This window comes from Echeneis naucrates, chromosome 14 (genome assembly GCF_900963305.1).
Source record: "Echeneis naucrates chromosome 14, fEcheNa1.1, whole genome shotgun sequence".
NCBI classification, from domain to species: domain Eukaryota; kingdom Metazoa; phylum Chordata; class Actinopteri; order Carangiformes; family Echeneidae; genus Echeneis; species Echeneis naucrates.
In genome coordinates, this window is record NC_042524.1 from 8,379,470 (window position 1) to 8,405,663 (window position 26,194).

Here is a 26,194-nt window from a genome sequence, read left to right on the forward strand (position 1 = left end):
CAGAGAAATAACATTTACTAAACAATGACACAATACAGAGCAAATCATCGTGCCTAACTTGTGAGAATTTAGTAAATGGCAGCTGGCCATAGACAGCGTACTCTGGTAATAGTTCAGGTGCACATGCTCACCAAAAATATGTTTTAGGAAATGGCACTTTCTTTGATAATGACAGATTCCCTGCTGGCCTATGTAGTTGGTTATAATTGGTCCATCTTTTGCTGTATCTGACTTTCGTACCGAGAAAGAGAGAGTGTGTCCAGAGAAGGTCTGGGAGTGGGGCCAAAAGCATTCAGCCAGACACACCGAGCCACCCGGGAGTTTCCAATCACCTCCCTGCCTCTCCCCTCTTGTTCGCCTTGAGGAAGGAAAGAAAAAAACAAAACAAAACTGTGTCTGTTGCCTCAAGACTGCAATGCTTAGACTAGATGCTTAGTTGGAAAAGTTTGTCATGTTATTAAATATTGATGATATGACTGTAAGAGCATTTAATGCTGAAAGAAGAAATTAAATCTGAACTTAACATAATGCCACATTAAAGTTACAGTTTCTCTGCATGCCAGTGGTGTTCAGGCAGAATGTGACCTTACGCTGCGCTGAACACCTCGCAGCAATCTCATGACCTGGTTCTCCATTGGTTCTTTAACAACTTGAAGTGAGAAAACATAGCGTGGTTAAAGCAGCTGCATCCATGCAGGGTAAAACCTTCCTCTTCAGCAGGAAGTGATGCTGAAGGCTCGGGAAGTTAAATCATCGGATATCCCAGTTGTGTTCATGTGAACGGATGGTGACAGGGCATTGCTTTTGATGTTGCTTGGCAAGCTTGCTGCCTGCTTTTTGTCAGGCTGCCCTCTCTAGGAGTTACAGCACTGCCAATTACTGGCACTGTGAGTCAGGAGAAATGCTCCAGACAGTGTGGACAATGAAATGGTATTAACAATAATGGCTCACTGTTAGTTCACAAGTTCATGTTATTATTTGCCTTTCTGTTTTTCTAGGTTTACATCATCAAAGTATCCTGGAGTGATGGCAGCACAGAAGTCATTTACAGACGTTACAGCAAATTCTTTGACCTGCAGGTGAGTAACAGCATTGGATCTCGTGCACACAAAACTGTGTTGGTGCTTCTCTTTTTAAGCTCTAGATGTGTGTACATGGGTGCTTTTTATGGGGGCAATTATTGATGCAAGTCCTCAGTTTTCCCCCACCAGAAACCAAAATATGCCACAAAAGGAATGTATCCTCTCCCTATAACTCTATCCACCCATATGACAGTGGTAATTATATCGTGTGAGAAGAGTCGGAAAATGTCCCATTGAAGTTAGCTGAGAATTGTGATGAATACAATGACCACACTGATGACCACAGAAATGTCTGAATCATTCTTTAACGTCATGCTGGTAGCATGTGTTGCGCAAGGAGGGAATCTCATTAGTATCCTAGTTTCCGTTCCTCTTTCAAAGGTAATGGATCTGTGGCCTTGGCCACATCGGAGCTCAAGAGAATGGACTCCAGGAAGCCCAGGAAGGCAACCATTTTTAATGAAACAATTTAGGCTAAGTATCCCGCCACCCTAATTGAATTAAATGCCCTTTAACTGATTCAGATGGTCAAAGGATGAGCAATGAAATAAAATACTTTTACAGTCCAGTAAGGTTTTCTGAGCCCGTAAAGCTAATGTTCACTATGAGAATATTTTATTCTAGTTTTACAAGAAATCTAAACCCTGTCATAATGTTTTTTCCACTTATTGCTTTCTTTACAGTTTTAAAATTCATTGCATATATTGGCTAAGAGTAAACTCATCTGTATAGTAAATAATGTAGATAAGGAAAAAGCGAGGATGGTGAAAAACATTCCCCAGAACCGAACTACAATAACACGTAAAGAACTTCTTGTTCCCGCTTTCTCCTTTATCGATTTGGTCTACATGGACAGAAGAAATGCGTTTTCATGCAAGAAACAAGAACGATGCCTGGCCAATATAATCAACACCCTTTCATAGCTTTCTGTAGCTATTCTGACATCCAGAATATGGAAAGAAAATCATTTTAAATTTTTTTGTATGTTTTGGCCCCAAAGGAAAACTTTTTATTTTCAGTGAGTGGTGAGATGAAGCAACATTATGAGATCTTCTGCTTACTGGAAAGTGAGTTTGGAAAGACAGGAGTATTTACATGGATTAAGTAATTTCTATACCAGAATAAATGACTCCAGTAAGTGTTGATATTTGTGTGCTTGGAAACAGTTCCTCCTTTACAACATCACCAATATTAATCAATAAAGCCGAGTTAACTGATAATTTAATATTTGTTTTATCTACTATGAAGCATATTACCAGCAGAGATCACTTTCACTATCACATGCATATCCTATCAATGCCACAGACTGACTGATAGCATACGAGTTATTTTCAGTGGGGGCATTCCCGACTGGTGTTGGCCTCCTCCCGACCCTCAGCTGCTTCCTGCTGTGTTGGCAGGTTGTGGGTAGACTAAGTGGTGAGGGAGATGTTGATAAACCCAGGTGTAGAGAGTACAGGCCAATTTCTTATCTCCCGTTAGGTTTGGCAGTAACATAATGGCCCATCATGAGGCTGTTTTATTTCGGAAAGAAAAGTTTGAAATGCTGAAAGTTCCTGTGTGTATTCATAACTCATTTAGCACATCCTGGGTGGAAACCTCTAATTGCACAAAGTATTGTACGATTATATAGACTTTTTTCTGGTATTGGAGCACAAGAACAATCACCTGATATGACTATATGGGCATTCTACTAAAACAAAAGTCTGACAACTTGTATATTATTGTGTATTGTACACGAAATCTGCAGAACAGAGAAGTCATTGATGACGATAGAAATGAAAAGTGCAAAATAATTATTAAAGTAAAAGCTGTGTTTATTTAACCAAACTGCTGCAGTGCGTGTTCAGACTTAGCAGGCAGCGGGAATGAGACCTGATGCCCTCAGGCTAGCAGACACTGAGTCTACTGATGGCCTCGGGTTCAGGAGTAAACATCCACAGCTTATGGGAAGCCCAGAAGGGGGAAAATGTGTTTCAGACAGTCAGTCACTACTTAAAGCAGTTAGTCATTTTGAATTAAAGCAATGGCATGTAGGTTGTATAAAAGGTGAGTAGGTGGGAGTCATGCAAAGCTTTTGTTGACTTCTGTTGAACTTCCAGGACAGATTCCGGGACGTCAGACTAGGTGTCGGAACTGAACAATGACGTAACGAGTCACTCCTCCTCTCATTACCGTTTCTTCATTTCCTGTTATCCTCCGTCGCTTACTTCATCCTGCTTTTTCATCTCTAGTCATCTCTCATTTCATTCTATAGGTTTACGCCGCTGTGTTGCCTTGTGAGTCAGAAGTGCCTCTGAAACCGTAAAAAAGATACGTAAAGGGTCTTCGGTCAGTCCACAGCCCAAGAGCCAGGCAGGAAGTGTTATTCACCACATCCCGTCACCACAGCTGGCCCAAGCAGCTGATGCTTCAATTTATGTGCTTTTAGTGTGGCGACTGACCGAAGACTGTTCATACACTCTGTTTGACTTTAGTATCGTTCCTACATTTATTTCAACAGTTTTCTATTCTAATAATTAGGTTTATTTAAATTTACAAAAGTTTTTATCTATTGTTTGATACCAAAGACTCTGCGGTTAAGTAGAATTGTTGCCTTAACAATAAATGGGTTTGTGTTTAGCTTAGCGAGCTGATGAATACAGAGTAAACCAAGTAATTGTGATTTTAATTTAAAAGCTGTGTCTGTTTTCAAAATGTTTTTGCCGTGAACAGAAATAGACCAAAGTGTTTCTTCAGAAAAATGGAAAGTGCAGGGGATTGGATTTCTTTCTTTGCCATGGGGTCATCTTTGTGGCTTTGAAATTTTATTTCCATGTCACTAAGAACAGTTTCCATGCTGCACACGTGTCCACTCACGTCAGTCTTCCAACTTTCCTGATTCAATGCTTTAGATACAGGGTACACAATTACTTTTAGAGCTATTGCACACACAAAAAACGATACATTTCTCATTACTACTCGGATTTGTACAGCTGTCACATATTTTCCATCTGAAGTATTCTAGTAGCAAACATTTTACAGAGGGGCAGATAATTTTCCTGAGGGCAGGGGGGCTGCCTGTTATATGGAGTTCATAAAGCAGCTGCTCTTATTTCCCTTTGTGCAAGCTACAAACTTTGCACTTGGGTTATTGTCATAAAAATGTACTTCATACATCTCTAAAGCACTGCAGTGTTCCTTGAATAATGGAATATGCAACAATTGTAACACAAAAACGTGATTTTACTCAGGCAAAACTGAATGACATGATACACACTCTTCCTTACGATTCACTGATGCATACAAGCATCCATCGCAATACATCACCATGTTACTGTTTTTACCTTTTTTTTCTATGTTCCACTTTCTGGGTCCTGAACCTTTCGCATCCATCCGTCTGTTTTGGGACTGGCCAGTCGAATGAGATTAGTCATGTTTTATAAAAATTTGCTGCTATTGCAAATGAACATGGTTTAATATTCTGACAAACTGATTGACCATCTGTCTTCTGCTGGTAGAAAATACCACAAAACAGGGAGGCTGTGCTTGTGATGGGGTGGTCCACTCTGCCACTTGTTCATTGTTTGCTGGAATAGGCTCCAGACTCAGTGACCCACAATAGAATAAGTGGGTATAGAAAATTGCCTCAGCAACAGGAGGACAGGGTGGGGCAGTGTGTGACAGGGAAATCGTGTCATATGCCTCCAGGGGAGAGCAGTTGTCCAGAATTACAGTCATTAACTGAAGCCTTATTCATGTGACATCGATTGGAAAGAGTAACTCCTCCAATCAGCTGATGAGCACAGCTCGTCACAGACTCTGGTGTGGCCTTTAACTTGGAGAGATTGAGAGATAGCACTAAAAAGTTACATTGGTGTCTGACACCTTGCTGAAATAGGCTTAAATCTTAAAAAAAAAAAAAAAAAAAAAAGATAAAGTAAAAAAAAAAAAATCCTTTAACTGACTGGCGGTGTTCCTGGGGTCGAGGGGAAACATTAGTATTCCTCCACCATTTTTGCTGCTGTAGTTAACCCTATTCAAGCAATTGATATAGCAGAACGGACAATGGTGAAGTATTACTTTGATGCCGTCTAAATTGAATCTAAATTCAAATTTATTATCTAGTATATTACAGTACTGCACAGGAATACTGAAATATTAAATGGTATGATACTATTTCAGGAATACTAATCCAAAGTCAATCCACTTTATTCATTTCTCGTGTGCTTGAACGCCGGGCCACAACCACACCCTTGGGTGCTGTTTTTATTCTGACCCTCTGCTGTGACCTGGATGTGGCCATATGGAAATAGAATGATTCCACTGGGATTAACTGAAAGTATGACATTAAATTTAAATAGACCATAACTAGACTGAACGTGTCCGGCACTGACATCATCCCTGTGTCTGTTTACTGTATGCTAACATTGGCATATACAGTATTTCCTACTGAATAGTCAGGTCTGAGAGAAGGATCCTTGTTCATGAATTAAGGAAATGCAGACACCATTAACTCATCCATCCACTATCAGTGCACTGCAGTAGAAGTATTAAGTCTGTTCACAAGGGGCTGTGGATTTTTCTTGGTCCCTGGCAGTGCAATTCATTCAGGCATCTTGGGATCAGAATTCTATATTGACTTGATATAATTTCTATCCAAAGCATCTTTTATAGTATATATCAACCAATATATTTAACCCGCTATTTCAATCCAATGATACAGGCGACTACAGGCCTTGATATTAGCACACAGTACAGTATGTTGTACATTTTATATTAACCCACATTGAGATGAATGAGGGTTGTTTTTTTTTTTCGGTGTGATCTCATGCAAAGGGTTAAAATGACCTCATACATGAATCTTCAGTGATGGAATCTGGGGACTACTGAGATAGGCATGCGGTTAAGAGAGCAGCCATTCTTCCTGGAACTTTTATACCCTCATTCAGCAGTCTGCTGCTGCTTAGATCTTCTTTATTAGGCCTTTATGTGAAGACTGACAATGTGGTAAAAGTGGAAATGGACTAGATAAATAATAATCTGTTGTAAGACTGCGCAGGATGAAATAGCAACGTCTAAAGGTTTACAGTATCTTGGGTGTATTAACAGATTGGAGATGATGCATGTTGACAATAGAAAGTGTGTACTTATTCCTTCTTTCAAACATTAATAGTAATATCTCCACACTAGGATTTGGTATAAAGGAGTCCACAAGCTAATGTTACTTCCAAGCCAATAAGTTGTGAAAAAAAAGAAGCAAAGACAAATGCACATCATTTGAAATAACTTGTGTTGAGAAAAGCTTTGGAAAGTCATGTGGAACTTGACTGTGCTCCCTCTTGGGTTGACGTTGTCGTGCCTGCAGAGCATCAATGTTTGATGTGGGGGGCATGATGTAACTGGTATTTTCAAGACACATCTTTACTCTCTGCAGATGCCTTTTCGTGTTTGAGTGGCTCTGATTACAGAGTAGATACGATGTCCAGAGTAGACACAGAGACTGGGTGTGCCTGCACTCCAAGTCCGACACATGGGAACAATTACAATGTGTGGGGCATAGGCTCGTCTGTGTTCACCTCTGTCGCTCTTAGCCTGTCTGTCTTCATGTTTACTCCACATCTTTTAAGGTGGAACTGTGTCGGTGGTGAGGCCACTCAGTTTAATCCAAGCAGAGTGATGCTTGGTGAATTTAGTGCTGTTTACTGTATTATAAGTATAACCAATGTTACTGGACGCTAAAGATCAAACTATAAAAGGCCTTTTAAGGGAATGAGGGTCATTTTGAGAGAGTTGGTGAAGAAAAAAATTGAAGCAGAGGAAGCGAAGGCCAGCAGGGTTGTTCTTTACAGCTGCAGATATGTAGACCATATGTCTTCTTTTATGTTTGAACAGAGTATATTGATGTTTCTTTTTTTTTTTTCAGACTATACTTTTCCATCCAGATGTCTGTAACCATTCAGGGACTGTCAGTCTTTTGCATGTATTACCACTCTGGCACTTACTAAGTATAAATACAAATACTGTATATCCGGTCCGTCTCTGGAATCTTTATATGTGGGTTATATTTAATGTGAGACTGCCTCTGGTGTTGTGTATTTCAGGTATTCCATCTGTTTTTTCTGCAGCATACAGCATGCAGCATTAGTATGAAGCCCCGTCTGCTTGACTAATATGCAGAGAACTTTCTGCCACTCATTGTTTTATGGTAACAATGTCTGTTTGGCACCTGACTTTAGTTAGACAGTCCATAAAGAGTATTAAAGGGTACAATTTGGCACAAGTCACTGCTTTTTCCATAAACTGTGCAGTGCCTCAAGCCTTTTTACCCCACCCCACCTTTCTCTGTTAGTTTTGGCTCTGTCAAACTTATTATTTCTGTAACATTTTCATTCAGAGTGATGCATTTTGTGACATTTTGATTCAACTTCATTTTCGTTTCGCAGAAGCTTGCTGCGTGAACTATTTCAACAAATACCACTCCCTGAAATCCCAATTTTGATCATCAATAATTAATGAAAGTTAATCATGACAAAGTCAAAACTGTGTATGGCCAGACTGTGCTTTTGACTAATTTTGCTCTGTCTACTGACATCTAGCTTCTTCCACGGAAATAAGCTGAGTTTTGTCAAATAAATCCCTCAGCATGTTTTTGAAGTAAACAGAAGTTGGTATGGTATAATGGAGCATCAACTAATACGGAAACAAGGCAATATGACTGACCAATTCACAAATTCACAAGGTGAAAGCCACAAAGGATTCAGCCAGAAGTAAAACACAATCACCTACCAAATGATAGTTCGAAGTTTAGTTGATCAGAAGAGGTCGAGCCCTCATTTCATAACTTGAGACATGTATCTTTGATGCTGACAACAAGCTGGATCTTTCTCTTTGTCCAAGTGGGGTCACTAATGCAAAATACAAAAACTTGCCATACATAATGCACCCAAAGTCTATGTAGAAGCACCAAAAACCAAAGAATGGACACATTCACTCACTGTGGGATCTGAAAACCAGCCAGCGAGTTTAAACATGTAGGAATAGAAACTTTAGGACCTTATATTTTTGTTGGGACATTGATGACATATTTTAGATGTGAGGCTCTTGTATCTCCCATGGCTCAGAGACATCTAAACATTTGCTGGAAGGAACCCCCCCCCCAGGTTTAGATATTTAGCTAGTTTATCTTTTTGATCTTCAGATGCCTCTGTAGCAATGAAAAAATAAATAAAAAAATAAATAAATAAATAAAATCACTTCATCAGGTTAATATTGAACTGGACCCAGTCTTACAACCCATAGCCTAACTTTGCCGCCATTAGCCTTCTCAGGCTTTCATTATTTTGGTATTATGTGGTTTGTCTCGCCTACTTATTCCTATTGAGAAAATCTAGTGTCACGCAGGTTTTGGTCAACGCCTAGCTAAGAAAATGTTCCCTTTGTTAAAGTCCTTCTTTTCCTTGGACTGCCTTCCACAGCGCAATAATCCATCTGTATAGTTTCACACTTTTCTTGATAACAAAAATAATTTCTAAAGCAGTATTTTGCTGAGGTACTATACTATTTCACAAATCCCACTCACTCTCACACACATACAGACATGGATGGGCTGTCAAAGACAAAAAAAAAAAGTTCTGCTGGCCCTGTCTTTCAGTCCTCTGGCCTTTTTTATCTGCACATGTGTAATGATAGTGTGCAGAATGTGTGCTCTGCAAGTGGGCACAGGAAAAACACTTATGTTAGATCAGTCCATCCTAACCCAGCACCACAAATACGATCCAATTCTGAAAGACTGATAGAAATAACTAAATGAGCTCCTGTGAATTATGTCACACAAAAATATGTTAATACAAAAACTGTGCATACAAACGAGGGTGTTTTATTAACGTTTTTGAAGGACAGGATTGTACCCATTAGTTGCAATATCAAATACGTTTCTGAAGATTCTTCTATAAATCTGTGAAATACATTAAATTATTTTACTTCTACCCCTAAATCTTTTGAAGGAAGATTTGAAGATATCAGAGAATGTATTACAGAAAGAGAGAGTGCACTTGAAGTTCAGTCAGTGCTGCCAGGTGCCATTTTATTGGCCTCAGCTGAATAGAGGCACACCCTTAAATGAGAATAGATGATGAGAGAGGCCAAAAAGATGAATCTATAGTTCAGTGTGACAGACGACGAACGACAAAATGTGTTGAATGGGACACCAGAAGACTTCAGTACATGTTCTCTGTGGTCCTGCCTACATAGACACATATTACTCTTAAGGTAAAATCATTTCAACTAACAAATGAAAAACTGTGCCACTTTAAAGATTATCGTAACAGAAATATTTCCACTGTGTCAGTGTTGGTTTGCTGCTGACGGCCCCTTAGCTGCAGCAGCACATGAAGCAGAGAGGAAAGCCATACCATCTGCTCAGTACGTTCCTAATTATTGGCAGGCCTTCCTTTATTGGCCGAATTCCTCGCAGGAACTGCTGATATGTAAAAATGTGGACCTTTCCTCTCCAAACTCAGCTATCCTGTTGTGTTTAATGTGATGTTTGTATGTGTACATGTGACTGTAAATACTTCTTGTGTATTAATCATTCTTTAATTGATTGTGTGTTTCAGATGGAGTTGCTGGATAAGTTCCCAGTGGAGGGAGGCCAGAAAGACCCTAAACGCAGGATCATTCCTTTCCTACCAGGTAAGAGTTAAACACATTGACCCTGAGCCTTCTTTCTCATGCACACACCCACACAAATTTTGTTGAATGAATAGAAGAATCATTATTTTAATGAGAACTCATATTTGGGGGAAAAAAAAACTAGCACTTTTTGGTTCAAGTTTAAAATTTGGGGATTTTTTTCCTGTAATTTGGATCAGATATCTGATTATTTTTCATTATTTTTGAAATTCTATAGACCAAATAAATAAATAAGCTTCATAATTACAAATGGTGTCAGAGAAATGTGTCATAAATACACCAGGGAAGACAAGGGACGTCATTTTAGTCATCTTGCACTTGTGTCTTTGTCTTATTCCTGCGCGTTTCAAGTTGCATGTTAAAGAAATTTGCACGCACCAAGTTGAAATGTGGACAACAATGACTCACTGATTGGGGATAGCATGGAGGAAAGCAGCTTGTTGACTTTGCATACTGAATACAAAGGAACTTGCCAGAATAGCAAAGAAACCATAATTGATAACATCTCCATAATGAGCATGAACATATGTCTTCATCCTCTGCCGATCTGTCAACATGTGGCCTATAGCTGTCTTGTGTCAGACATGCTCTATAGATCAGAGCTGAAGCTTGAGTGTCTGCCATTGTTTCAGTTGAATAAAAAAAGAAATAAAGTATTTAACCATCATCGGGCGAGTTTCTTGGCGTATCTGCATGATTGCTCTGCCTAAAACATCATTGGGCGTGATACATGATTGGACAAAACAATTTCTCCTTTTCATCTTCCATTACTTTCAAACAAATTCAAGTGACAGTGACGTTTGTTTGTTGTTAAGAGGGCTCTGGGTGTCCTTGACCCATTTTTGAACCAGTGTTGGATTGAGATCCTGATGAAAGTAAGTCTTTATGAGAGTATGAAAGGAAGCCTCACCCAAAGACTCCACCCATACCTCCCCTACCAGGCTTGGGCTGAGTGGGGGATAGGATTATTTTTGTGGCTGTGCAGGTCTGGAACTCATTGTAAGACCCCCCCCCCCCACACACACACACACACACACAATTTGATGAACTCTGAAGGGAAGAGGGATAGAAAAACACTGCTCACTACTTCTCATACACTAGCCACTATTGCTTTATTCAGAATAGTGTTGGTTGTAAGTCTACAGAATACAAGTTGTTTCAGAGCAGTAATTATTGCATATTAAGGAAACATAAACTCAGTAAAAAAGAAACCACAGCCAACAACGCACCTTATGAATCACGGAAACCTTCTGATTTCAGTTTTGGATGGTATAAATTCGATTAAAGGAGGGCAAAGTTCTGCTGGAAAAACATTATTTGTGTTTAGCGCCTGGATAACTGGAGCTTTTGTGAAGGAAGCTATAGATCCACTCACGTACAAACTCCTGATCAGAAAAAAATCTCCATCCACACGAACCTTCCTCAGAACGCCTCTCACATGACAATTCTTTTATTCTGGTGTACGTGTGTGTGACAGTATGAACGCAGTCTGCGGTTGATTACTTACTTAAAACGCAAGTGAGGAACAGGAATGCTAAAAAGTGTGTATTATGTATGTATTTCCACACTTTCTCTAAGTGGATGGATCGTGACAAATCAGGAAAGGCTGGACCGTGACTGAGGAGACCTAATCAGTGGGTCTCTGATTGTTCCACGATTCTGTTTCTACCCATCCAGGCCAAAACAGCCACCAGGGCCAGTAGCCTTTCCAAAAATCTGACTTTAACAGAGCAAAAGTGATGTATTTTAAAAGTAGCACACTTTCCTGTAGATGTGACCAATGTCACCAGCTCCTATAGCACCCTAATGACTCCCACTTAACATTTGCCTGATTTTGCTGATGTGTTTTTCCCCGACAGCCAAGAAAACCATTCATTGATACAGCAAAAATCTGAACTGTGGGCTGACAAAAACCAAACAAGGCACGGAAGTGGTTTTCCCTTCTTGCTTTGGTTTGTTCAAGGCCTCAGGACATTTTTACTCCTTTGGTATAACAACATCAGCAAAGTGGCTCGTCTGCATGTGTGAATAGTGCAGAATTTCTGCTTCACTTTTTTTTTTCTTTGCACCAAATGCATACATGCATAACTTTGCTTCTGCATGTAGATAGTCTACCCCAACCCTGACCAGACTCTGAGTCTTCTGTTTTCTGAAGATATAATAATATAGTATGTATTTTTCCTTTAGACCCCCCACCACACAGTGGCTGATGTCTTTGATGGGTTCACACATGACAAAAAAGTGATAAATTTGATCTGACCCAGACCCCTGAGCGGTGCTCCTTACAGCAGTGTCAGCAGGTCAGCCTTTGAAAAAGAGCTGATATGCTTTTGACCAATTACCTAAAGCTGGGGGTGTCAGGGTTTGTGTGGACACCCAACATGGAATGTGGATCTGTTTCTTTAGGGCCCCCTGCTTGATCCAAGAGGTGATTTTTTTTTTTTTTTTTCCCCTGAACTTTTGTCCAAGAAGTAGACAATGAATTTGTAATTTTTTCCCCCTTCTTCCTCATGATGATAGACATACAGCACATACTTTTTAATTACTGCTGGGGAATCTCTCTGGCTGCCACTGTAGGAGGTACAGCATGTTTGACTGGTCAAATATCAGTCTGTGGAGATGAATAACTCACATTCCTCCGTGTGTAAGCAGAAAAACATGCAATAACTGCACAGTAATCATGAACTTGTTGATGCCACACTCCTATCAGACTCAGCTCGTGTCGAAAGGGGAACAATCACTGCTCTTGCGTGTGGTGTAACAAAGTAGAGTTTTATGGCTGTTTATGATATATACTCAGCAATTTCTTTGAAAACAGTAATTACAGACAGACACAAATCTTTGTGTCATTTCAGATGAATTTAAGTCGTACTTTAGTCATTCAACAGAAACGCAAGTCAGTTCTCAGTATCTGTAACATCAACTCTCAAATCAAGTCTCAGTTAAGTTAAGCCCAAGTCTCAAACAAGGTTTTAAGTTTTAAGTCTGAGTTAGGCCACATCTTTTCGAGATCTGCATGCTGACTCAGTATTTCCTATCTTGAATACTCCCAAAAAAAATGACAGGATTTAAACATTTTCCTGACATAGTTGTGTTAAAAGGATTTTCTTTAATTATGAGGGCAGGCCATTTCAGCCCATCCACCTAATTATTACTTATTCTATGTGTTTCTATAAAGGGCCTGCTTGTTGCTGAACCTTTTTATTTTATTTGAATTGGTCTCAAAACACATTTTGGCATCTCAATTCTTCTGTTTTGTGACTTAGGTTTGACTGAGTATTAAGTCTACAGTACTGTATTATGTAAATGAGCCTGAAGAGGCAAAATATGGTGAAAAATGGTGAAAGAATTCACGTGTGGTGAGCTTGCTGTGTTTGAGGTGAACAACAACCTAGTCTGTGTTTCCATCTCCCGCACTCTCCACCAAGAAACAAAAGCTGTTTGATAGCCTCGCTCACTGAGGCTGACCGCAAAGTCGACCCTTCCTCAGCCGTGGCACCAAGCAGCTTTTCAACCCCCCACATATAAGCCCTTTTCATTGGCTGCACCCATGAGCTGCCATGCATACAGGGTGTGCAGTGTTGATTCAGTGCTTCCCTCCTGACCCCGGAGAGTTTTGCAAAACCCGTCAAAGAAAGCTTTCTGTTTGAGGAGTGACAAAGGAGGAGACAGAAGAACAAGACAAAAAATGAAGAGAATTACGCATCTGGGGTTTGACTTTCGAACCTCTTCAGTGTCTGTACGGTGTATCGTTCCAGCTCTGCCAGCACCTGAGAGATTAGGAACGCCTTCTCTCATTCCTCATCTAGTCAGTTTCCTTTTAAATATTCTTCCTTACCTAGCACTCCACTCTTTCCTGTTCAAATGTTGTGAAAAACTAAGTTATTTTCATACTCTGGGACACATAAATGTTTGTATAAAGATATTTACCCTGACATTTCTAATAAACTTGAAGTTAGAAAACAAAAGCCACAGATACAGAAGCGACAGGAACAGCCATGTGTTTGAAGATCTGCCACCAAACTGATAAAATTAACTCAAACGAGCAGCCAAATCTATTAAGTGCTTCAACTTCCTTATTCACTGAAAGTATTGATATTATGGTGAGGTACTTTCTCTTATCTTCAGCTCTAACACATTCTTAGTCAGACATTAACCAGGAAGTGTAATGAAAGAGATTTCCTCTATTTGCAGTCCAGTTTTTTTTTTTGGGTCACCCACCAACAGTGTCCTGAGGAAGTGGCATCACATCCTTTCCTTTTCATGTTTCCTTCCCTTATATGGCTCCCTCCTTTCCTAAGCCTCCACTCTGCATGCACAGAGCACTAACACAGAGGTATCAATATTCAGAAACACAAACAGAAATAGATGCACACAAACAAAGAAAACAAATATTTGTGTAGGAAGCACTGGGTGCCATTTTTAGTAACACTGTTGAAGCAGTGGAGCTGCAGGAGGTTTGGCTGCTTAGTGGCCTCCTCCTGTGAGATATACTCATGTTTCAGCAAGTCTGCTTCATTTACGCGCTAAACAAATACCTTCACCGCACGATGGTGGCGATACGGTGTCTTCTCAAAACACGTTCCTTTTTGTTATTTAGGATCCTGTTACGGCCTTGGCTTCTCGCCTACTTTATATATTTACATTAGACCTGCCTCAGTGAACTTATCAGTGAAACTTCAGCTGCTAAAATGGGGAGAAAATAGATGCTGGCTCAGAAATTTCCGACATACCGTTAAGTACGAGTGTTTTAAGAGGCCTATTTGTAGCCATTTCTTGTTATTGTTATGGCGACACCGCTCGTCTGTGCCCCGGGTTAAAAAATGGTGGAGTAGCATTTAAGCTGTCATGTAGGCATGACTTGCTTTCCCAAATTCATTTATTCATGACATGGAAAGGCCTGCTATTTACGCAGCCTCTTACCCGCCTTATTGTGCCGTCAGTGATATTGATAACACCGCTGTGTCTGCATCTTAATTAACTTACCACTTATTCTGCAAGTCTTTGTCCTTATTGTCCTTTTGAGAAGTAGCCTTTGGTGTGGATATCATCAAAAAAAAAAACAAAAAAAAAAAAACAACAACATTTAATATTGGTTTTGTTTAGAACATGTAACGTCACCTCGTTGGGATTTCCGTCCTGTCAACTTCTAAGTTTTTTTTTTTTTTTCTACTTTCCAGGGAAGATCCTGTTTAGAAGGAGCCATATCAGAGATGTGGCGATGAAAAGGCTAAGGCCCATCAACGAGTACTGCAGGGTGAGTGGACTGTGATTTATACCTCTAAAGTCTGCAATAGTCGTATTCCTTGAATTTCCATGAAAGTTGCGCTCAGCCTGACATATTTAAAAAAGGTAGAAAAACAAGAAGTCGCTACTCCTAAAATGTGAAACAGTATCAACTCAGTCAACAGGAAAATTAAAAAACTATTTCTCATGCAACTTGAGCAACATGGGAAGCAGCACATTTGCAATAACAGTAGCTGTAAAAAATAAATAAATAAATAAATAAATAAACCAAACCAAAACACCAAGCTCAAGCACAAATGAAAATTTATCTGATAGTCACACTGACAGATTTATGGAACAAAATTTAGAGGATTACATTTTTACATGAACAGCTGTGTGAATAATGGCATTGCACTTTCCTTCTAACTTGGCAGCGTGTGCTGTGTGCCATACTGAACTCTCTTGAGAGTGCATTTATGGCAGCAGGGGCATAAAGGCTTGGTGAGGAGTCTTAAGAGCTCCCCAGGTGCTCTGTCACTGACTCTGACTTCCATACAAAAGCATACAAACTAAAAGAAAATCCTTTCTCATGGGACCAGTTGTCTATCTACTAAAGAGGAAAACTATTGTTCGATAGCTAAACAAAACAATAATCGATTGTAGCACAGTAACTAAAAAAGAGAATATATGTTGTCTTATGCTAATGCCAGTGACAGAAGACGGACAGAATTGCACTTATGATCTCTGTTGCCCCTTGAAATACCACAGAGTTAAAAAGATCATGTAAAACCTATACATTATCCAGCCCATTACATGGCTTTTTCCCAAAGAGATAAATCACTTGGCCTTGGGAAAAGGCCGACTAATTGAACTGTACAAATTCAGGCTCCAGTGTAGCAGAGCTGTGACCATAAAACTGCCAATAGCTGGAAAATAATTGTCTCATTTTGACATAAATGTTAGCCCAGAATCCTAAATGAATACACTATGATGGATTCCTCTTCTTAGCAACCACATGTAGTTTTGTGCTGTCAGAAAATAATCCAAGACAATAGCTTAAAAATGTCCATTTCCTCTACATCTGCACTAACTAATGAAGGAGTCTGCGGTGAAGTGGTAAAAATAGATATGGGTATTAAGGCCACAGATGCTTATGATGTAGGTGTGAAATGGTGTCTTTTGAAACCCCAGGAAGACGAGTTGTATTACCTATTGTAGTGGGTACTGATGCGGTGGTCACTCCAATCAGCACATCCACACCCCATAGGCTATGTTTTCTCAAGACTAAAGGTTTACCAAAGGACCTCCAACCAGTCCACACCTCCTTCCTCTTCTGTGAAAAGGAGAATTTTAGGATGTGATGAACAAGCCCATATTTCCATGCCCTCTTTTTTTACCTCTATACTTTTATCCCTACAAAGAGCTTCATGAAACCATTACTGTACTGTTCTGGTCTGATGCTGTACTGCTGGGCCTTTTGTCACTGCTTCCTTTGTAGATATAAATAATAATGGAAAAGGCGTGAAGATAAAAGGTTTTATGTATGATATTCCAGCAAGTGTCACTTGGGGGGTTAGAGGAATGCACAGCTGGTGTAGGTAACACCTTTAACCACTTATGGGAAAGGCTGGAGTTATGGGTTCATGTCTGTGGGTGTAGATGTTTATGGGAATAGTTTTCAGTGGTGCACTCAGAGTTGTTATGGTGGAAATTTCTGGAAGTTATTTAAAAGCAGGACTGTTGAGTGAACAGTCTTTGAGTGACATTCAGATTTTGTTAAAATGCGGTTTAGGACACATCAGCGGCGTCCTCACCCAGCCCAGTGATAGGCAGGATTAAGCTTTGGCAGTGACTTCTGGGAATTATATTTGAACGGCTGAAACAAATCCGAACTTGACTGCACATACAAAGGTGGTGTGTTTGTCCAGGCTGACAAGGTAAAATGTAAAATGTTTTTCTGTAGGAAGAGCTGAATCAGCCCCTCTGTTGTACAGCTGACGCTTTAACCTGGCTCATGGAATTTCCCTGGTTGTGAGGTCTTATGTTTTCATTCAAGTCAGGAAAAACAGTTGGATAGAAAGAAAAAAGAGAGGAAAAAAACATGAAATCAGAGACTGTTTGCAAAACCAAGAGCAAAGGCTGCTGAGCCAGGCTGACTATCTCGGTCACACAGCTTGATGAACCGCATCACATCAAAATGTCAGCAATGTAATAATTAAGCAATTTCTATCTGACCTTCACTAGTTGCCATTCAAAAGATTTGAAAACATAATCTCTTTATATATTTATAAAGAGATTATGTTTTCGAGTCTTAACATTCAGCATAAATTACTCCTCTAACTATCCTTTATTATGGATCCAAAGAATCAAAAAAGGAGTACTCCCCCCCCCCCCCCCCCCCCCCCCCAAAAGCCGTTTTTGATTTTAATACATTTTTCACTGGATGATGATTTTCAGATGTAACCGACTGAACAATATAAAATCTTAGTCATTCTTGGTTGCTGTTTGACAAGATAGCCATGTAAGGGCACATGTGATGTTATGTGCAGAACCAGTCACAATGTACTGTACCTTTTTAGAGGAATTTCCATTACCCACTTTTCTTTGGAGAGAAAACACACACACACAATTACCTTAATGCTGCCTGCTGTAAAGAACACCCATAAAGTCCATTTGCTGTAATGTACCCTGAGCCTCCCTGCTGTCTGCTCCCTGGGGAGAATTGTAATGAGTGGACGGGCTGCAGGCTGACACAAAGAGAGGGATAAATCCAATGAGGGAATAGCCGGCTCTCTGACCTCAGGCTCAGGGCTGCAGGACTAGACACTGTGAGGGAATTCTGGAGGTCACCAGCAGGAAAAAGTCTTAAATCAGCTGCTTTGCTGTGCCACAAGAGAGGGACGGTGTAGTTTTAGTTAACTTGAGAACATTATAATAACAATTTTGTATGCACCATGAATCAGCAAGCTTGTTTTGGGCGGGGGGGGGGGCAACACATGCACGATCTTTATGACTTCACTAATGAAAAACACTGAATATGCTTCATCTGTGGCAGCAGCCACTTCTTTTTCACCGCAACTTGTTGGCATAAATTTATGGTCATAAATGTGACGAGGTAAACATGGCAAATGGGACAAGGACACCTTGGATGTGTATTTGGCTTCACTCCTGTCTTCATTCCAGTATGTGTCAAAGAGGAGACAGACAGAGACTCTGCTATCCTAAAGGACAGAACTAAAACACTTAGGAGTATTAAAATCAGAGGTGGTGGCCAGCTGAGGCAGCATGATGGATAGCATTGAGTTTTGGCTGCCAGCAAATGGAAGGAGGAGAAGGAGGGACCGAGCTCCCTCAGCAGTAAGCGAGGTAGTCAGAACAGAGTCATTGGCGACACTTATTCTGTCTTCAGGTTTGAGGGATCAAGCCATGTAGGTGATTATCTGTGTTGATGAAAGCCAGTGAGAGTTGAACAAGGAGAAGCAGATAAAGAGTTAGGCCCTGGAAAGAGGGGAAAAAAAGAGAAGGGGACCTCGAAAATGAAACTGTGCAGTATCATGATAGCTGTCTGTGTGAGTGAGATCACACCAATAAGGAGGAAACTGACTGCGGCTGTTTGTCTTTCATCTCCGGCTGTGTTGTCAGAGCTCATCTCTCTGCTGCTAGTGATCCTTCACAGAGGAATAAATGAGGGAGGGAGGTAGATGAGCCGGATCAATGAACTCGGCTGAAGACCAGAGACTAGAAACACATCCAGCTGGTGTAATTGGAAAAACACGTTGCAAAGAAAGTGTGAAAATCTTATTCTGAAGTTATGTTTTTTAACTTTAGAAAACACAGACAGTGTGAGGACAATAAAAAAAAAAAAAACATGAAATACTAGACAGTATAGCAGAATTTATAGAAGAAATTTCTCATTTGTATGCACCAAATATCAAATTACATTTTGAACTTGAGTCACTTGAAGGGTCACCTGTAGTGTCTGAATGTCACTGACATTTTTGCCACATTGCCACAAAGAATGTGTTAAATCTGACTACATCCACTGTTTGAGATAAAGGCCGCCATGTTTAAAGCTTTTCTTGCTTAAATCTGTTTAGCAATTAAACATAACTATGGCAAACCTCCAGCATATGAACATTAGATCAACCAGTCGCTCCATGGCTTTTGTACAGCACTAATGTTTACCAGCAGTGGTGTTGAACTGGAAACGTAACTAATTGAACAGCATATTTCATCTCTGATTGACTTCTGTGCATACTGAAGTGGTTTGGATTGCCACTTAGTGTGACTACCTAAGTTTCCTGCTATGCTTTGTGTCTGCAGGCTCTCATTCAGCTGCCGGTCTACATCTCCCAGTGCGAGGAGGTCAGAGTATTTTTTGAGACCAGACCTGAAGACCTCAACCCACCAAAGGAGTAAGTAGCACACGTGGAAACACTCGGTTTCAGTTTGAAATGCTCAGACTCACACAATGAAAAACGCCCATTTATGTATTTATCTCCAGCCTGCCAGTAATGAACATTCATTACATCCTCTAACGGATGAGAGTTCATATTGTTGCACCTGTACCTGTTGGATTTTTTTCAAGCATAAGCAAACTTAATGGGCCATTCCCCCCCACCCCCCAAATGCTGAGTTTGCATGTAAGCATGCAGCTACAGCTCAGATCAGCCGCCAGGCTGCAGACAGCTGAGACTGCACGGCTGCTCTGAAGGTGTGCAGACCTGTTCTGTTGTCTCTTGCAAATTTCATCCAACACATTAGCATCATATCCAGCGCTGACAGTTACTATGTGCTAAAGTGAAGACATCATCGGGCAGCAAATGCCTGCCTGCAGCACACTCACACTATACATACAAAACTTTACACACGGGCTGTGCTTGCAAATGTGTTGTTATTAAAGTTGGTAGCACCTTTAGGGCAGTGGAGGTTATGGGTGGCTGGTTTCATAGAGGACCCATAATTCACAGCTCACATTTAACCCTTGAGATGGTTTTTACACCAACAGCTGTCATCACATACTGATGTGTGGCACCGGCCCGAGTTGGCAGGAAAACGAGTCGACAGCTCCAGTTATATATGAAAGGAGTTCATGATGGGAAAGCAGTAAAGTATCCAGAAAGAGAGCACTCAATTTTTTTGATACATGGTTACAAATTACGAGTCGAATAAATTAAAGTCTCACCGAGTCCCAATCCCTTACCTACAGGCTTTATTCTACTCTACTCCACGGCATCAGTAAAAACCTCACTATTTTGCCAGTTTCTATAGGAGAAATGAATCCTTCCACATTTTGTACTACTAATTAATAATTTGTGTTTTTTCTGAGATATCCCTCACAGTTACTACAATGCCCTTAAGCAAGGTACTTTCTCCGGCTCAGGCATGTCTAATCATCTTGACATTTTTAACGCTGCATTTGACCTAAAAACTTATATGTGTAGATTCTTTGTCATAATCAAAATGTTGGCAAAATGAGAATCTCTGTGATGGTCAGTGCAACCTGTGTTCATCCAAACAATCCATACAGTATAGATCTCATAATACTCCAAATTGTGGCTGAGGAAATAACATCATGTAATTAAATTAAAACGCCATTAAAGCAGTACAACATTTATATCGTACTTAGAATTAGTTCCTACTCATTTCCGCTCTGCTCAAGGACATGAGGAACATGTACAGCTGATAGGGGGATGGAGATGAGGACTCACTCCATCTGTAATGTGGATGTAATAAATGTCACATTGAACCGTGCTGTCTGTTGCCGTCACATAATTTACAGAGCTTACTGCTGCCCCGGTCCTGTGATAAATATGTGAATCAGATATTTGGGAACATGCCAGTTAGCAGAAGTGCTTCTGTCATCCTGAGTGTGGTAAACGTTACCCCCTGTAACTCAGATTAAGACCAAAAATAATGCTTCTACTTTTAATTACAGTTATGCAAAAGCAAAAGAAGATTTCCGAGGCCCTCTTTGCTGTGGGGAAACATCTTTTAGTCTGTAGTGGCCGTCTATCATTTATATAATTGCTCTGAAATTGGGAATTGGAAAATAAGGCTTGTCTCATAGTAAATGCAGATTAGGTCTGAAAGATTCATTTTTAATCTTTAAGTATAGTCTCTGACAGCTGGACCTTTCTCTTTCACTCTCTCTCACACACAAACACACCCACTTAGTCTTCTGTCCTCCCTCCACAAGGTTGCCAAGGACATATGCCCCCTTACTCCTCGTACAAAACCCCAAGCATGTGTTAGGAGGAGCGGAAAAGAGATGGGGCATTTACTTGAGGTGGATTAATATAGAAAAGACCTTGGTTTGTCTTTTATTGAAATTGGATTACAGCTTTCTGCTAGTGCAGCCTGTTGTCTGGCTGACTGACAACAGGGCTGGTGAACAGACACAGCAGCCTCTGTGGGAGAAGATTTATCATGACCTATAAATCTACTGCACTGAGAGGGATATCTTGGGCTTTCTCCTTAAGAACAGCAAAGTGTGAGGGAGGGGAGCAGGAATACAGACTGCAAGGACCAGATGCAGAGAGGCATGAAAAAAAGTGTTGCACCAAGGATAGAGTAAAGAAAGTAAAGAGGTAAAGAAATGGAAATGATTGGGGAAGAGAAGAGAATTAGATCGTGGATCAAGATATAGAATGAAAATGAGGTGAGGAGGTGAAAGGGTGACTTGAGCAAAGGATGTGATGAGGGGGAGCATTTCAATAATCAATCCTACAGGAATGTGCCTACTTCAGGTGTAGAAAAGGAGCGTCTTAATTTGAAAAGTTCTCTTAAAAGCAGAACCCAGAGTCAGTAGTGTCTTTTAAAATTGCCTTTCACAGATGTCACCTTTTGTTATTTTCGTTATAATTATCATCATCTTTTCTGGAACAGCAAACTTGAAAGTATTTATAGTTTGTCTCTATTTCCAATGTCAGTCATCCACATATGACTCAACTGTTTGTCTGATGTGAGATTGAAGTTGGCTATAATGTTAACGTTCTTTATTTAGAATTAGATAAACATGAAAACGGAGAGTCGATTAATTTGATTTGATGCTGTCAAGTCGTTATGATCATATTAGGCCGAGGGTCAGTTATTAGTTATTAGCTGCGTCTGTTGCATTACTGAGCTGTGGTTTCTACTCAACACAAGCAAAAACAAACGCAGACAGACACAAACATTGCTGCTCTATAATAATCCACATCATTGGTATTGCTTTGGTTGGCTTAAGCGGGGATTTCTTTTTATAGTACATTAATGGGCACGTTTATGGGTAAAGATTTATTGAGACCTAAACCTCTGCGAGTAACAGTTATGTCAATTGAACGGCGCTTTTTGTGGCTGAGAGCATTCATGTTGATGCAAGGAAGTGAAGAAGGAGCAGCTGCCAAGAAAAATGATTAAGGGAGACGAAGGAGAGAGCCGAGTAGACATGGAAGATATGAGATGGAAAAAGAGAAGGCGATGGAGCGACATAAAGCAAAGGGGCCATATTCAGATAAGAACGAAGCAGAGAAAGAGACAAAGTGAAGGAGTAAAACACTGAGCATTAGCCACCATTGACCTTTCAGGGAATCTGGCCATTGAATCAGCTTCTGACTGCTTCTGTGGAGTGATCTATATATCTGGCTAATGTCTAAACCAGACACTGCAGATGCAGTATTGAATTTAACATCAGCCCATCCACAGTCTCCTAATTCACACGGACTCTGCCTCGCCACTCCCTGATTCTTTTCTCATCCATCACATGTTGCATGTAAACAGATCGAACAAAAAATAAATAAATAAATAAAATAAAAAAAATTATAATATTGGCAGTTGATGTTGACTCTTTGCTGGAGGGCGTCATCACTCCTCCGTTGTGTTGTTGCACCATGTCAGTACAGTCAATATGGCTTGTTTAAAAAGCACAATTAGTGTCAGAATATTGAAAATGTACACAATGATCTATTTCCTGGTAGTATTGTGATGATTTCCTCTCGTTACCAGGGAACCCATTGGAAAGAAGAAATCAGGTAAGAGGCAGCTTTATTTTGTGGATTTTAAATGGTGACCTCTCTCTCTCTCTTTCTGTCTCTGGAAAGAAAGAGGAGACATAATTTCCCTTGATGAAGACCAGCTTTCTACAAATCATCTGTATTATATGACATTATCTCCACCTAGTGGTCACTGAGTTTCACACAAGCATAATTGAGTCCACTGTCACAATTGTTTTTAATGTATGCTTATATTATGTTAATATTTATTTAGGTGATTTTTTTTTTATTTACTTATTTTCAATGTACGAGTTATAAAGAAACAAACTGCCATTGTTTCATTATGTATCCTGTCTTTCCTTTTCACTCATCTAAGATCTTGAGTTTCATCCATGTCAATTTTTCAGTTTTTCTTCTCCATTCATTTTCCTTTCCATCAGGGTTTGTGGAGAGAGCGACTACTTTCCTAAAGCGAGGTAGTAAACATGCTGTCATGGTTGGGCGTGCTGTGTGTGTGACCCAGGGGGTTGCTCATGGGCTGCTCTCCCCTGTCCCTCCCTGGCCAGGGCAGGTGGGAGGTGGCTTTGTTGAGGGCTGGGGGCTTGCACTGGTTTTCTTGACGAATCAAGCAGTTTAACTGATGGACTGTGTGGCTAATTTCTTTGGGTTTATTAGGTATCTTTTATTGGGACAACATTGTATGTATATTATGGGGACTTAATCCGTAATGTGCCTTATAGGGCCACATATTCTGGCCTGATTATGTTGTCAGCATCAGGAAAAGTCAGGCAGATTGAAGTTAATGCTCTTCTGGTACAGACAGAGTTGGAAGTAAATGGCTGAGTTCACTGGAAATGGTTGAAGTCAAATGTCCATTTTAATGATAGTTTGAACCATTACCGACAGAACCGAGGAAATAGAGCAGATCTTGGCAGAAGAGATATGGCTATTTGATCATAAATCAATTCTGAGAGATGTTCATGGAAAGAAAGTTGTGTTTTATGGACTGATAAGCCAAAAAAAAAAAAAAAAAAAAGATTTTATGCAGACTGTCTTGTAGCTAACATTGGTGGTGGGTCTTGGTGCTGATTTGTACCTCTGTAGAAGCAGCCATGTTGATGATTGACTTAACCCATGACTCCTTAACTTCTCCATCCACTCCTATTCTGCAAATTTCCTTTTATTTTTATCCATCTGTCAGCTCAATGTTTCCCTCACCATCTCTCCAATCACATCCACTACCACCTCTGCTTCAGTGTCTGCGTGAATCTCCGTACTGTAAATAAGCCTCCTCTCACCTCAACCTTATACTTGGCTTGCTTTAACAAAATTTGGATTTTGAAATTATTCTTAGCAATTTAGCAGAATTCATTTCGTCACTTACTTTAGCTCTAGAGATTACTTTTAATTCCCATACTTAAATTGGATTTTCAGTAAAGTTCTTCATAGCATGAATAAAATTGGCCATTTTGAAAGGTCAGTCAGTAATAACTAAAAAAATATCCAAGCTGTGCATACCAAATCTTATGATTCCAAGTTCACAGACATAACCTTATCACATATTACCCTAAAATCCCCAGTGAACAACAGCTAATGAGAAGAGGCTTTTTTACATAATGGGGATTTTGGCCTCAGCTCACTTAAAAAGTCAGCAGGTGAGGAAAAAGGCTAAATGAACCTCTGCACCAATTTGTTTGCCTTAATAGGAGATTCCACCTCAGCAGACCCTCTCCTCCTTGATCAGTATGTGGCAGTAACAGACTACGAAAAACAAGAGAGCTCCGAGATCAGCCTGCACGTGGGCCAGGTGGTGGAGGTCATTGAGAAAAATGAGTCTGGTAAGGTCCACACAGAATCCAATACAGTCTTAATAGCGACAGATAAAATATTTAATGGGAAGATCACAGCAGTTGAAAACTGTAAAAGTTGAATGAAACTAACTCATTCAAATTTGATACCTCGATACCTCAACTGGCACTGTTTCTGTTTTGCTGATTCAGGGTGGTGGTTTGTGAGCTCAGAAGATGCCCAGGGCTGGGTTCCTGCCACCTGCCTCGAGGCGCAGGATGACCCTGATGACTTCAGTCTGCCAGGAGAAGAAGGTACGTAAAGTTTTCCCTCCAGGGGCTCATTGATGTCATTTAGTATTGTGAGGGATCTAAAGAGTATTCAACTCTGAGAACTGACCTGAGTTGTTTCTTACTTCTATTATAATGGGACTGCAAGTAGACGTTAAACAGGTTTGAACATAGTTCTGCAGTTCAGTGTTCAGTTCAAATAGTTCAGAAAGTTCTGCTATCTTTCTGTGCAGTACACACCACATGTAGTCCCATTTGGCAAACATCTCCACACCACACCACCAAATATAGATGATGTTGAAGTTCTGCCCATAAAATCATCAGTCCAAAAGCATGAACAAAAATTTGGGGTTATGTAGAAATGTTATGGGAATGCAGTACAGCACATGGTGAAAGCCATACTAAGCAACGATGTATATGAGCCAAAATGCAAATTACAGACCAGATTTCAAGTCTCGGAGTCTGAGAAGTACGTGGTTTTAAAAATGGACACTGAGCAGGCTGCCCTTTGGCCATGGGGAGGATCACTCCCTGAAATTAGACAATCATCCAATGATGTGATCACAGAAGTCTAGAGCTACGATACAAAAACAGAGAATGAAATACCTATTGGACAAGTGCATAAGGTCGAGTCACGTGTCAGCGCTACTTCCCCTGTCATGATAAGGGATTCATGAAAATTCTCAAGGCCAATATTATGTAAACATCATCAGCTACATACACGATTGTTAACTGTGACCAATGGTGTATCACTTACTATTAAAGTCATAACTAAAGCAACCTATTGTTGCAGTAATATCTCCAATATATTGGTACACAAACATGTATGGATCAGAAAATTGTCCCAATACTGAAAAATAGTCCATCTAGATGCCATGCTTGCTTGGAGTCCAAAGTTAAATTGCTAAAAATGTGTTAATTTGGGATGACAATATCACCGGGATGACATGTAATGTTCACTTCCTATCTTGCCTCACTTACTGTACTGGAATTAGTGCCTCGGAGATTCTGGTCACTGCCAAGGCACGTGGGTCGCCGCAGAACTTTAGGGGATCTATTCAGCACAGGCTTTGGGCAAGGTGGAGCGCACGCCTTTCTTTTTCCCCCCTATTCTACCTGTGTGTGTACGCGCACACACACAACTGTGTGCATGGTGGTTCAT

General features: G+C 40.2%; 1 protein-coding gene across 2 annotated transcripts in view; it reads left to right on the forward strand.

Moving 5' to 3' along the window:
* sh3pxd2b (SH3 and PX domains 2B) overlaps positions 1-26,194 on the forward strand; it is a 32,220-nt gene that overhangs the window by 2,171 nt on the left and 3,855 nt on the right. Inside the window, exons 2-9 of one of the 2 annotated variants that reach the window (XM_029518699.1) lie at positions 999-1,079; positions 9,680-9,755; positions 14,936-15,012; positions 19,305-19,396; positions 22,968-22,993; positions 23,395-23,430; positions 24,661-24,792; positions 24,955-25,056. In XM_029518699.1, the coding sequence (XP_029374559.1) occupies positions 999-1,079; positions 9,680-9,755; positions 14,936-15,012; positions 19,305-19,396; positions 22,968-22,993; positions 23,395-23,430; positions 24,661-24,792; positions 24,955-25,056 (622 nt within the window). The remainder of the gene's footprint in view (positions 1-998; positions 1,080-9,679; positions 9,756-14,935; positions 15,013-19,304; positions 19,397-22,967; positions 22,994-23,394; positions 23,431-24,660; positions 24,793-24,954; positions 25,057-26,194) is intronic. The other variant, XM_029518701.1, reaches the window with a different exon arrangement.